General features: G+C 44.3%; 1 protein-coding gene and 1 non-coding gene across 2 annotated transcripts in view; one reads left to right on the top strand and one right to left on the bottom strand.

Moving 5' to 3' along the window:
* Positions 1-10,869: 10,869 nt before the first annotated feature.
* On the top strand, positions 10,870-10,940 carry Trnag-gcc (transfer RNA glycine (anticodon GCC)). The gene has a single exon. It is a non-coding gene; the product is annotated as a tRNA-Gly (tRNA).
* A 1,067-nt stretch (positions 10,941-12,007) lies between these two features.
* The window catches only part of LOC128270611 (lysosomal alpha-mannosidase-like), a 3,509-nt gene continuing 2,315 nt past the window's right edge, over positions 12,008-13,201 (bottom strand). The window contains exon 6 of the mRNA XM_053008022.1: positions 12,008-12,081. Coding sequence (XP_052863982.1) covers positions 12,008-12,081 — 74 coding nt within the window. The remainder of the gene's footprint in view (positions 12,082-13,201) is intronic.

Here is a 13,201-nt window from a genome sequence, read left to right as displayed (position 1 = left end):
CTCTTCGCACTCTTCCGCAGTCAAATGGAAACGAAACAAATAAAAAAAATGGGAAAAACACCGGTCGGAGGAAAAAATCTAAATTTACAACTTCAATTAACGCTAATAATCCGGAAGCAGTTTATAGCTCAATTTTCTTCCCATTTTCGTACCACTAGCTACCACCCGTTGGCCATCACCCCCCCCCACAAAGGGGCCCGGCTGGTTCGTCATAATCCATCGTTTCGATCCTTCCGACGTTTGGCGTTCACCGAACCAAAACTCTCCGAACCCGAACCAGGACGAAATCCTAATTTATTCGATTCGAAGCCTCCTTCGGCGAAGGCCGCTGCTTCCGCGTGCGCGGTTAGCCGATAATCCATACGCAAAAGGCCGAGCTTTATGGGCGGCCTTTCGTGTCGGCCAGACACTGCCGGGCACTGATCATCCCTCGCTGCTGAGGAGTTCACCGGGTTTGGGCCGAGCACCTGGAGCAGAGGAAACTAAGAACCTCGTTCAGTTGCCATTGTTAATCCTGTCGTTACAGGTTACACATACTGTGCACCGAGCGGACTCTTCGCATTGATGTTGGTGCATAAACGATGGCCCTTAACATCGTCATCGTCGTGTTATCCTTAGACGATGCGATGAACGCGCTACGAAAGCCAATACAGTACGCCTGAAGCAAGCGTTTCAATAAGGAAGCGGTCGGTCCGAGGGATCGAGGGCCCAAAACCGACCGCGTATCCCTTTTGGCAAAATTTCAATTTCATTATTGCACCATTTCGCGGAATCGCGGTACATACACAAACAACCTTCCTATCGGCAATTTAGGTCACGCTCACCTGAGACAGCCGACAATATTATTGTTTCTGATCTTTTCCTTCATTTTTTCGGAGACCGTGCCAGTCTGGTGATCGAGGCTAACAAGCCGTTTGAAAAACAGTCATGTGGCAAACCCCCTTATTACGCTACATTGAAGTGGAAATTGACGTTTGGGAACATTAATATTTTTAACAAACTAATCAGTATAAGACATAGCTCACTTTATTTCTTTAAATGTTTAAAAACCTATGTCAAGGTAAATTTTTAACTTTGCTGAATGTTTTGATCGCTTTTGAGCACATAGTTTGAGTACAAGTGTTGTTCAAAAATTGCTGCGGCATTTAAATTTTCGCGGGCTACGTACACATTGTGACAGTAAAGTATCCGGAAATTCGTGATTTTAAAGAAAATGCTTTGTTCAATTTTCGTTTTTTTTTATGTGGCGTTAGGTTGCTACACATGTCACTCACTTATGTTGAAAATTTCGGCTATTTTCAATGCTCAGTTAATTTTTTACAGCTCTTTTGCTTGAACGTGTTTTGTCTCATCGGCGCTTTCTGTCTTCTCTTAAATTAATTGACCACGAAGCGGTAATTTGAATTTTGGAAACAAGAAAAAGCCACAGGGGGTTAGTTTTGGGCAATACGGTGGCTTTGGCATCATTAGTTTGTAGTTTTTAGCCAAAAATTCGCACACTAGTAACGATGTTAAACTTCGTATGCACGTGGTCTTTTAAAAAAATTTCGCGACTTTCGGGTTTCGTTATTGGATTTCGCGTTTGTGACGGATTGCTTCACGCAAATTGCGCATAGCTTGCAGGTAATATTCTTTATTGACCGTTCTATCTATCGGCAACAACTCGTGATGCACCACGACCCTGCAATCCAAGAAAACTGTAAGCAAAACTGTTCACAAACGATCAAAATTGGCTATTCGACTTTCACATGTTCTCGGCCCTCTGAAACAATTTTGAACCACCGATAAGCAATGCATTTATTCTTAAAAGCTTCACCATAAGCCACAGTTAACATTTCAATTGCGCCCGATTGCTCTTAATTTCGTTTTTAACACAAAATTTGATAAAGATTCTATGCCATCCATTTATTGGTAGAGAAAAACATCGCCGACGGGGCAAGACACGTCTACAGTAAAACAACTGTCAAAAATCGACTACTCAAAATGGCCGAGCTTTTCACCATAAGTCACTAACATGTGTAGCAACCTGACACCACAAAAAAATCGAAATTTGGATATTCATAGCAGGCGGAAATTCAAATGTCGCAAACATTTTTGAACATCCCTCGTATTGTGAAAGCGTTCTTGTCCACGAATGTGGCGTGAATATTTGAACTAACGTAATTTGGATTTTGGAAGAAGCAATAAAATATATTATTGGCCATGAGTGAATCATCAGTGTTATTTCATAGCACACAATTTGTATTACAATTAGCGTTTTGTTTTGGTTTGAGTAATTTTTATTATTTGCATACCGCTAAGAACCGCTGTATTCTTTCAATTTACTCACAAGACTTATGTAAACGTCAAACCTTGTCGCGATATAGCAATCAAATTTCTTTAATGTCTTCGTTCAATGGTCTTCGGTCATTATGTTAGTGTAGTTTTAAATATTGCAATTATGAATAAACTCCTATTGCATTTACCTAAACGACTTACAAACAAATATAGCCGTCACTCATGTCGAATATGGATGCGAAACAAACGGGAAAGCGTCATCCCAACGGATTGATTTTTAACGAGTTCAACTGAAGAGCCCCAACACTTCAGGTTCTCCGGGTTTAAAAGCTTTTGTATTGAGTTTTATTTCAAAACGCTTGTAAACCGAGCAAAGTCCGGCGCCATTTAGAACGAACCATACGACAGAAGTAAACTCATAACTCCTAATCGCGCCCTTCGCGGTGGAACTGTTTTGGAAAAACGCATAACCAACACACGAATCCCAACGTGACGGTCAAGTGACGCCACTTGACCACACACTTGACTTGACGTCCGTGACTCGGTTCCGGTTCCACGGCATGTGTCCGGATGTCCGCTGTCCGCTTTCTGCCACCCTGGCGGCCAGGGTGGCCTTCTTCGGCATCGACGTCCGGACCGCCGTCTGGGCGCAATGATTAACGGCGGGAAGGTATTATTATTTCTAAATTAGGCGTGATTATGGGAATTTGCAATTGATTTTCCACCGGCACCGGCGGCGTTCACCTTGGCGGGCTAACGGGTTTTCTTTATTTTCTCCGCTCTGTCTTCGCCCGTACACTTCTCGCATCTGTTCGTGCATCGCCAAACCAAAAAAACCAAACCGTCCCGCATTGGTTTTGGAGCTCTCCCGGGGGGGGGAGGGTGCTGTGCTTTTTTCCTTCGGCTGCCACTTGGACGTCACCACGGCGACTTTCGTTGCCGGCTAAATGACGGACGAAACGGTCACCGGGAGTTTTGCATGCACCTTCGCACACCGTTCGGGACGTTGGAAAGTTGGCCCCACCACAGGACCGGCTGAGTGTGTGTGAGTGTGTGCGGTACCGGATCTACGGAACCCCGCACCACCGCCGACCGGAACTGCAGCCGTAAATAAAGGGAACGATGGATGAAGTTTTCCTTCCTGTACCTGGACCTCCAAGTACCCGGCCACTGCGTGCAGAGGGACCGCTGTCGATGTCGAAGCGGAAGGTGAAGTTGTGAACGGGCCCCTTGGCGGGTCCTGGCAACTGGTCTCAACTTCTTCGCGCCCCGGTGCTTGGGGGGGGTTTCGTGCTGGGCCAGGAAGTCGATGATGAGGTCTAATGTGACGTAAACACCACATAAACTGGGCACCGCGAATATCGACACGGACAGATCGTGTCGACTTTTGCTGCACCCTGGCACCACCACCACCGTGGCCAGGGTTTCTTTGCCTCCCAAGCATAACTTTCACGCGCGCTGTCCCGTCCACTTGAACTTTAAACTTCCAAACGACGTCACGGCGGTTAATAGGGTTCGGAAGGATCACTGCGAACCCCGGGCGGGGAGGACGCTTTTTTTTGCGACGCTTCTTCAACACCACAATGGCCGCCCAGTCGTCGGGGTGCCGAACGGGGCAGCTCATTAACGAGCGCGTCCCTTTGCGAAAATATGCTGCGGCAGTGTTTAACTGCTGACTGACACCGGTGGGGCCGCGCCAATCCTGACGTCCATTTGGGTCAATTTGTTAGACAAGTGTAGACGCGCGGTGGGAGTCAATCTAAATCCACACCGTCGGCAGCCCTCGGGGAACTCGGGGCGTGGGGACCGAGCGGAAACCACAAATAAACAAACAAACCATTTTCCTCGCCGGGCGGGCGACCGTAAAAAAAAGGAGGCACACGAAACCGGAGCCGTCCGAAAGCGAAACTGACTTATGGCTGGGAAATGAGTAATTTTCCCATCCTCCCGCGTCCACTACCGAAAAAAGGAGCCATTGCTTTCCGTGTTTCTTTAAGCGAACGGGGAATAACGACCACGGGGAGAGAGGTAAGCGTCGCCTGACGCCATAAGAAAATGGGTGTTAAATCTGCCCGTGGCATGCAATAAAAATATTTACACCAAAAGCTGTTGACCTTACTGCTGGGCCGCCGCCACCGAAGCCGAAGTTAGTGTCCAGCTAGTTTTGGGAACTTTCGTTTCCCTTCCCCTCGCTGCCCGACACTTCCGGGCCGGGACATGGTAGCGCCAGCGAAAGCGCAAACCTCAAGACAATTATCCTCGGAAACCGCCGGGCCCGCACAAGTATCCGTGTCCTCGTGCCAACAAACGCGCAACGCGAGGACAAATAAAAGCGAAATCAAATACAAATTATGTCATTACTAATTTATTATTCTAATTGCGCCCATTCCGGGCCCACCTCCGTTCGAAGGACCACTAAACCGACCAACGGAGAAGGAAACGGAGAAGGAAATCCAGTTCGCGCCAAAGCAAACAACTTCCCAAGCACAATTATGCATCGTTAGTCAGGGAGAAAGTCTATCAATAATTTTCCCATTTTCCCCACCCACCAAGCTGGTGAGGTGACGATAAATTATCAAACCAAAAGCAGTTAATGCTCTCACCGCTTCGTGGCAGGAACTGACTGGCGCGCGGTTTCGGTTCACTTTCGCTTTTCATCTGCCTTTGGAAGTCGGAGCCGCTCAGCCCTAAAGATCTCAGCTAAAGAAACAGTTTTTATGAGCCACGGGAAACCACGACAGCGTGACCCCGAAACCCCCAAATGAACCGTTTGGCCCAACAAAACCGGAAGATAGCAAAGGAGGCTGACGGCAAACTGCACAAAAGTAGCGTACAGTCGCAGAACAATGGACTGCGATTTTCCAACAAAAAGTGCGGCCCTCTCTTGGGACACAGTTCCTGCCGCGAGTGGGCCGCGTACAAAGGATCGGTTGGAATGTATACTTTTTTGGTCACCGAGATTCGTAACTACTGTCGGTGCGGTGCGGGGAGAGTGTTTGTCTCTTGTGCCTTCTATCCGGTGGAAAATGAAAGGAAAATTTCCTTTGACGAGTGCTGCGAGGTGAAAAGTCTCAAAAGTTTCTTATCAACCGTCGGTCCACGGCACAAGACACGGCGTTATTAAACGGGGGCCGAGGGATCGATGACGTGACAATGGTTGTGCATCCGTTGTCCGGTAGAATTTGAAGGGCCAACCTCCCAAGAAAAACGGAAGGATTTTAAGGAAAAGGTTTTCCGATCTAGGTGCCGGTCACGGAGATTTGCTCTAGGTTGGGATTTCTTCAACCAACAATTGGTGCCACTTTTGCGCATTCAATTAGCTTATTATTTGAAGGAGACCGAACAACGACTCCCTCAATGGACGGACAAGATAATGTTTTTCATTTCAGTGTGGCTTAACGTTATCGAGTAAGAAATCGTAATCTACTCATCGTAACAGATGCTTGCCAAAGTGGCATATAAGGATTTCTACATACTTTTGATTAGAGACAGGCCAAGACCGCTCGTCAGTTGTGGCGTAATAAGAAGAATAAACTAATTACTACTAACTTTCCGAGGAACGAATGTGATTTGAAAATACCTTTATTTTGGAATGAATTATCAACATTCATTTATGCACCTAATCTTGTGTTGTTTTGCTGATAAGTGTAAGTGTCCCAAAGGCAGCCTTTGCAAATATTCGTCAATTCAAATGATGTGATGTTTGATGACAAATTGATGTTTAAGGATTTTTTTGCTGCAGACTGGGTCTTTAATCACGATTTCTTTCCTTCAACGCATCTAGAAGGTTACAATAATAATCGGAATTCATTGTTTTATTCATTGTTGTTTGCAAGGAATCCACACAAAAAAAATCCTTTTCATCCTAAAAAACTGATGTTAACACCTTCTTGACCGATTTCTAGACACGACCTTGTTCTGGAGACGAAGAACCAGCTCCACACCAGTCTTTAGCCACTTGTTTTGACTCAGGATCATGGTAAAAGACGCATGTCTTGTCCATAATGATGAGTCGATGCACGCAATCCATTTTATCCTTTCGAAAATGCTCTAAACGTTGCCACGAAAGTTGCTTTCGAATGTGTTTCTGTTCCATTGTTCGCGAATGCGGCACCCATTGTGCACACAGCTCTCTGAATCCCAATAGTTCGGTAAAAATATTGGTTACCCTGCTCAATGAGATGCCTAGGCCTTCTAGTAAATCTCTTTCAGTCATTCGACCATTTTCCGATACGATATGACGGTGGATGCATTAAAACTTCCCAACTAAGCTCCCGGAGTTTTCGGTGAGTCACTATGAGAAGTATGTGGCCTTTCGTTGTCCTGACGGAACACAACATCTTTTCTGTTGGCCAATTGGCCAATTGTTTCTGGTCAATTGCTAGCTTCCACCGGTACAGTTGTTGACAGTAGAGATCCGAATTTAGTTTTTTGTCACACGAAAGAAACTCTTGATAAATGATTCCCTACAAGTCCGCCAAATACACAGTAGAACCTTCCTGGCCCTTAGTGCTGATTTGACCACCGGTGGAGCTGCTTTACCAAGCTATGGCCACGAATGTTTTTACACAATATTGTCGTATGTATCCCATTCCTCATCCCCAGAACCCATCCATTTAAGAAATGGGTCGATTTCATTCCGTTTGACCAAAACTTTGCAGATGGAAATTCGATCATTAACTTTTCATTGTGTTTATTGATGTAGCACCCAAACACTGAGCTTCTTTGTGAACCCAGCTTTGCGCCAATGATTTAAAATTGTTTGATTTTATCTTTAGCTCTTAAGCGATTCTCTGATTACTAGCATGCCAATCAACGTTGATTATTTTTTGTGACTTTATCGTCGTTTTCAACGGATCATTTTCGACAACACGCACAGATGCGAGACAGGTGCATCTTTAACATAAAAAATAATTGAAAAGTGTTAACGAAACCGAAATTGCACGTAACTTGCTGTTATACTAGGTTGTTCATTATATTCGGAGCCTCGATAACAAGGAGCGATGCTATGAGCCTAATTTTTTTTTGTTATATTGGTACACTCTTCAAATGAACGTATGTGAAGTTTCATTTCAATCGGTCACTTACTTTTTTTTTTACAAGCCATTTAGTATCGACATGTCACAGTATTTTTCACAATTGAAAAAATCAAGTCTCGTGCAGTGGTTGAATTTTTATTTTTGAAAGGTTTAAAAGCAAAGGAAAATTATGCACGAATGTTGAAAGTGTATAAGGACTCTTCGCCTTTAATAAGTTGGTTAAAAGGCGCAGTTATGAGTTTAGACGTGGTCGTAGTAGCCTTCAAGACGATCCATGTCAAAAACGTCAAAAAACAGACACAACATCGGAAATCATAAAACAATACAGAATATCGTTTTCGAAAATCGTCGAATCACTGATAAAAATTAAGTACAATCCCTAGCCAACTCATTGAGCAGTATAACAAATATTTTGACAGGAGTTTTGGGTTCTTGAAAGCTGTTTGCAAAATGGCTGCCGCATTCGCTAAAAAGCCATTCGAATGCATCTTTCTTGACAACATTTAAAGCGTTTTCGATAGGATAAAATGGATTTTGTGCATTGAATCATTACTGTGGATGAGACTTGGGTCTATCACTATGATCCTGAATCAAAACAAGAGTCTAAGGAGTGGTGTGAACCCTTTTATTCAGTTCCGAAACGAGTTCGTCCAGAAATTTACTAAAAAGATGTTAGCATCAGTTTTGTGGGATGTGAATGGAATTTTGCTGGTGGATTACTTGCAAATTGATAAAACAATAAATTTTAATTATTTTTGTAACATTTAAGACATACTGAAAGTGAAAATTTGTTAAAAAAGCCCCGGTTTGCATAAGAAAAACATCGTCTGTCATCAGCGCAATGCACCGTGTCACAAGAGCAATTTGAAAATAGCAAAAATCCATTAATTAAAGTTCGAATTGTTGAAGTTTCCACCCTATTCAACAGATTTGGTCCTTAGCGACTTCCATCTGTTTTCAGACCAAAAAAAATCGTGTGCGGAAAGTGTTTTTCATCAAATGATGACGTCATAACAGCTGTAAAAAAATATTGTGACATGTCGATACTAAATGGCTCGTAAAAATAAAATCAAGTGACCGATTGAAATGAAACTTCACATACGTTCATTTGAAGAGTGTACCAATATAACAAAACAAAAATTAGGCTTGTAGCATCGCTCCTTGTTATCGAGGCTCCGAATATAATGAACAACCTAGTAATATCGGCACCATAACACTTCACAATTTCAGCAGCCTGGTTTGAGTTTTCGTCTTTGTCAAAGAAAAACTGTAAAATGTAGAAGATTTTTTCTTTGTAGACTTCCATAGTTAACACCCTGTAACTCACGAACGATTGGAACAAACAAAAAACAGTGATAGCATTTTTGTAAGTGTAAAGTATAAGTTTTGTAGTTATCAGTAGTTTGGGCGTACATACAATTTTTCATGTATTGATCTTTTCGTTTATTGCAACTTTCAAACACGAACTGTTTAACACATGTCAGATATAGACTTTATTAAAAGTTTTACATGCTGTTAACTTTATTCCGTTAACTAATCAGTTCCGTAAACAACCAAACTAGAGACTTCTCGCGCACGAGTGGATGCAACAACTTTACGGCTAATTGCACTGCTTGTATGAATCCACTTGAATCCGTAACCGATTACTCTCAACGCATAGTTTGGCTTGACCGCCAAAAAAAAACCACCCCCGAGCCAAATTAGCAAATTACCCATTCAACCACCGGTACTTAAGCTTTACCCGGAAGTTGCACACCGGTTGACCCACAGAACGCACGTCAGCAATTATAAATCAATACCGCAAAGCTCACATCGATCGAAGAAAACGGTCTTCCGGTGGCCACCCACGGTCCACCATCACGCGACACCGCAAGAGATCGCCCCGGTGCTGGTCAAAGTTTTGCCGACAACTTTTCCCACATGTGCCGGGTTCGCCAAAGAGGACCCAAGAGCATGAAGTTGCGGAAACCGTGCCATTTTGTGTTCTACCTACTTAGGCAACTAGTTGTCGGATGGGCGAGGGCGGCGGCACATATGTTATTGAGTTTCGATGGATTTCACGTCCCCCGGGAAACCGCTCGTGCTCCTTATCCTACCTATGGCTGCTATATAATGCACTCGAACCCTGGTAATGCAGGATGGTGGTGATAAATGCACCATTCGCAGGCCACCCCGTTCGCCGAGTGATTGTCGTCGTCACATGCAACCGACGACTGACCGCCGCTGGAAAGGGAAAACTTTTGCTCGCAGCCGCGTAAACAATCGAAATGAAACTACTTCCTGGCGCGCGGAGGTCGGCGGCGGTTGACTTTGTAATGAAAGTTTACGTAAACAGTCACATAATCATGTTGCATTTACCGAAGATTTATTCGATTGCAGAGTAGAGTTGTGGCGTTTTTCGTACGGCTTGCATCTCCCTGGAGAATAACTTAATTGACTGTAAACTTTTCTTCTCTTTTTCTCCTCGCCACTTATGGCACACACACACACAAACGAACCACCCCACTACCGTGGACCGGAACCGGATATCCTGGTATGCCGCGAATGCATGGCAGTCGATCCGAAATTCAGTGCACCGATAGCCAACGTGACTGTGCCGGTTGGCCGCGAAGGAGTGATGACGTGTACGGTGCACGACTTATACAAATACAAGGTAATTGGCCACCATTTTCCGGTTTCAATTATTCGTTTCCGCCGCAATTGAACTTTGGTCAGGGGGGGCTTTTAATCCTGTTGGAAGCTTCACATGGAAGGAAAATGAAATGTTTGACGGAAAATGTTTGGAAAATGTTATGATCTTTAATAATCGTTTCTTTTTTTCGTTTTTTTCGATCCCGCCGCGAAGGTCGCCTGGCTGAGGGTCGACACGCAAACCATCCTGACGATCGAAACCCTCGTGATCACCAAGAGCGAACGAATCGCGATCACACACACCGAGCAGCGGATCTGGCAGCTGCGCATAAAGGACATCCGGGAGTCGGACAAGGGATGGTACATGTGCCAGATCAACACGGACCCAATGAAGAGCCAGATGGGATACCTCAATGTTGTCGGTAAGCCGAGCAAGTAAGAAGTTATGCCATGTGTTAGTTATCAGTTGTAGAGCCAACGAGTGTTCTAATGATCGTTTTAGTGATATTCACTACGTTCTTCTACAGGAACATTAATAAAGAAGTGAACGTAAATTCAACAATTAGGAAAACCCTTAACCGATGCCATAAAATACAGTGGCCCCTTTATTAGTGGAGATTGGTGATGGGACGTTGTTTGCTTGTCTTACCTTCGGACTTTTCTGAAGCAATGATAAACTTGCCTCAGAATGAATCAGTAACATTCAAAATTGATATCAAGCAAAAAGATTATGTTAATTTCGTATCGTTTGATGACAGACGCTCGATTGATGGTGGATTTTTTATTTTATTTGTTATTCAAATCTTTGTCAAGCATTAAAAGGAATCAACCCAAAAGATCCCTAATTGATCTGTGTATTGTTTTTAGTGGTTGGTTTTTGGTTTTTCCGCCCGGTCTGCGTATAGAGCAGGCTTGTCAAGAAGCATCGGTGGTTCAGTGGTAGAATGCTCGCCTGCCACGCGGGCGGCCCGGGTTCGATTCCCGGCCGATGCACATTTCATCTTTTTTTATTTCTCAAAAATCTACTTTTACATGGTAGCTGCGTGTATAACTAATGTATTTTAATTGTTCTGACTATTGGGTGAATTGGAAAGATTCCGCCGATTTTCCGCTAAATGGCGTTGGCGTACATTTAATTCGGTAACCACTCGTCGCATCAGGTAAAAATTATGTGCGTTTGACAGGTGACACTCAGAGCTACATTTTTGCCAACAAGAGTTTTGCTATCAACAAGGTAGTTTAAAAGTTACAGCGTCAACAAAATGAGTGAAAATAAGGAAGAAATTCGCCATATTTTCAAATATTATTTCAAAAAAGGAAAGAATGCGTCGCAAACAGCTTAAATAATTTGTGCAGTTTATGGTGAGGATGCTGTTTAAGAAAGATCAGCTCGTGAATGGTTTGCTCGTTTCCGTAATGGAAGTTTCGATGTCAAAGATGCATCTCGCTCCGGTCGACCGAATACCGAAAAAGTCGATGAAATTATGGAAAGGGTTGAGCAAGACCGGCATGTTAGCAGCTATACCATTGCTGACGAGTTAGGCATAGCCCAGAAAACAGTTGGGAACCATTTGAAAAAGGCTGGATACAAAAAGAAGCTTGATGTTTGGGTGCCACATGAATTGACGGTGAAAAATTTAATGGACCGAATTTCCATCGGCGAGTTTCTGCTGAAACGTAACGAAATCGACCCATTTCTTAAACGACTGATTACTGCTGATGAAAAATGGATCACGTACGACAATAATGTGCAAAAATAATCGTTGTCGAAGAAGGGTGAACCCTCTCAAACTGTGGCAAAGCCTGGATTGACGCGCAGGAAGGTGATGCTGTGTGTGTGGTGGAATTATGAGGGCGTGGTCCATTTTGAGGTGCTGAAATATGGCCAGACGATTGATTCGGCTCTCTAGTGCCAACAATTAACGAGATTGAGTCAAGCAATTGCAAAAAAGTATCCAGCATTGATCAATAGAAAAGGCGTTGTGTTCCAACATGACAATGCCAGGCCACACACATCTTTGATGACCAGGCAACAATTGAGATCGCTTGGCTGGGAAGTTTTAATGCATCCACGCCTGACCTTGCACCATCAGGGCTATCTTCTGTTCAGATCTCTGCAAAATGATCTTAATAGCTGTGAAAAAGAAGACTGTGCAAAAGAGGTGTCTCAATTATTTCTTTCTAAACCAGCGAAGTTCTACGCTGCTACCAGAAAAATAGCAAAAGGTTATCGATCAAAATGGCACATACTTGCTTTGTTCAAAATCTGCGAAAACTTTCCAATTCACCAAATATTTACATTACAAAGCGTTGTTTAAACAGTGCAAAGATCGGGCTTATGGAAGAGTCTTTGATTGCTCCAATTTTTTAAATATGAATTGCAAACCAAAACACATTTAAGCAATTACATTATTAATCAACCATTTTGTAGGTCAATGATAACCCAATGTCGGGCACGATACAGCAACGTTATCCATGGTTTTCCTATCTCTAGTTGGGCCCATTGGGCGCTGTCTTCGCTTCGTTCTTCAGTACACGAGGCTACAGATTTCGCTTACCCCCGCCACAACCACAAATCGGTCTGGGAACCAAATAAGGACACACCCACAGCCGATTTGCGTTCTTTTAATGGTGACGCTCCACCGTTTTCTTTGCTCAAAGTTACGTCAAAAAGTCGCTGTTCGCGCGAGCTCATCATGACTTCATTTCGGATTCCGCAGGACTTCCAGCGGGGCTCCTGCTCTCCGCTTACGAACCAAACGCGCTCTTCTCTCGTGACCACCTAGCAACTATGCGCGTTGCTCTGGGGCCCACTGCCCGATTGTCTTTCGACACGAAAACTGCCAACCGTCTCAACCTTTGCGAAGCCGGCGTTTGAAGTTCGACTTTCAAGACAACCCTCGCCGCCGGCGAAGGACTTCGGGCAGGTGAAAATCACGTTTCGTGACATTCGATGCCCGGAGAAACGAAACCCCAGAGAGGCCGGTCCCCCGCGTCAGTGTCGCACCCCAACGCCACCAAACCACGCACAATTAATGGTTTATTTACATAGTGGCGCGCCTGGTGGGCGAGCTGAAGGTGGCAACCGTTTCATGAAATAGTGCTGCAGCAATGTTACCATAGTGGCGCTGAGGGGCCTGACACCACTTGCACCCAAACACCGTTGGCAATGCGTAAAGAAATTCCGTCTGTTTCCAAAACGGCAGCCAAACCCTTGGCTTGGCCCACAAACTACGGCCGACTTGTGCGCCGCG

This window comes from Anopheles cruzii, chromosome 3 (genome assembly GCF_943734635.1).
Source record: "Anopheles cruzii chromosome 3, idAnoCruzAS_RS32_06, whole genome shotgun sequence".
Lineage (NCBI taxonomy): Eukaryota > Metazoa > Arthropoda > Insecta > Diptera > Culicidae > Anopheles > Anopheles cruzii.
This window is presented reverse-complemented; position numbering and strand designations above follow the sequence as displayed.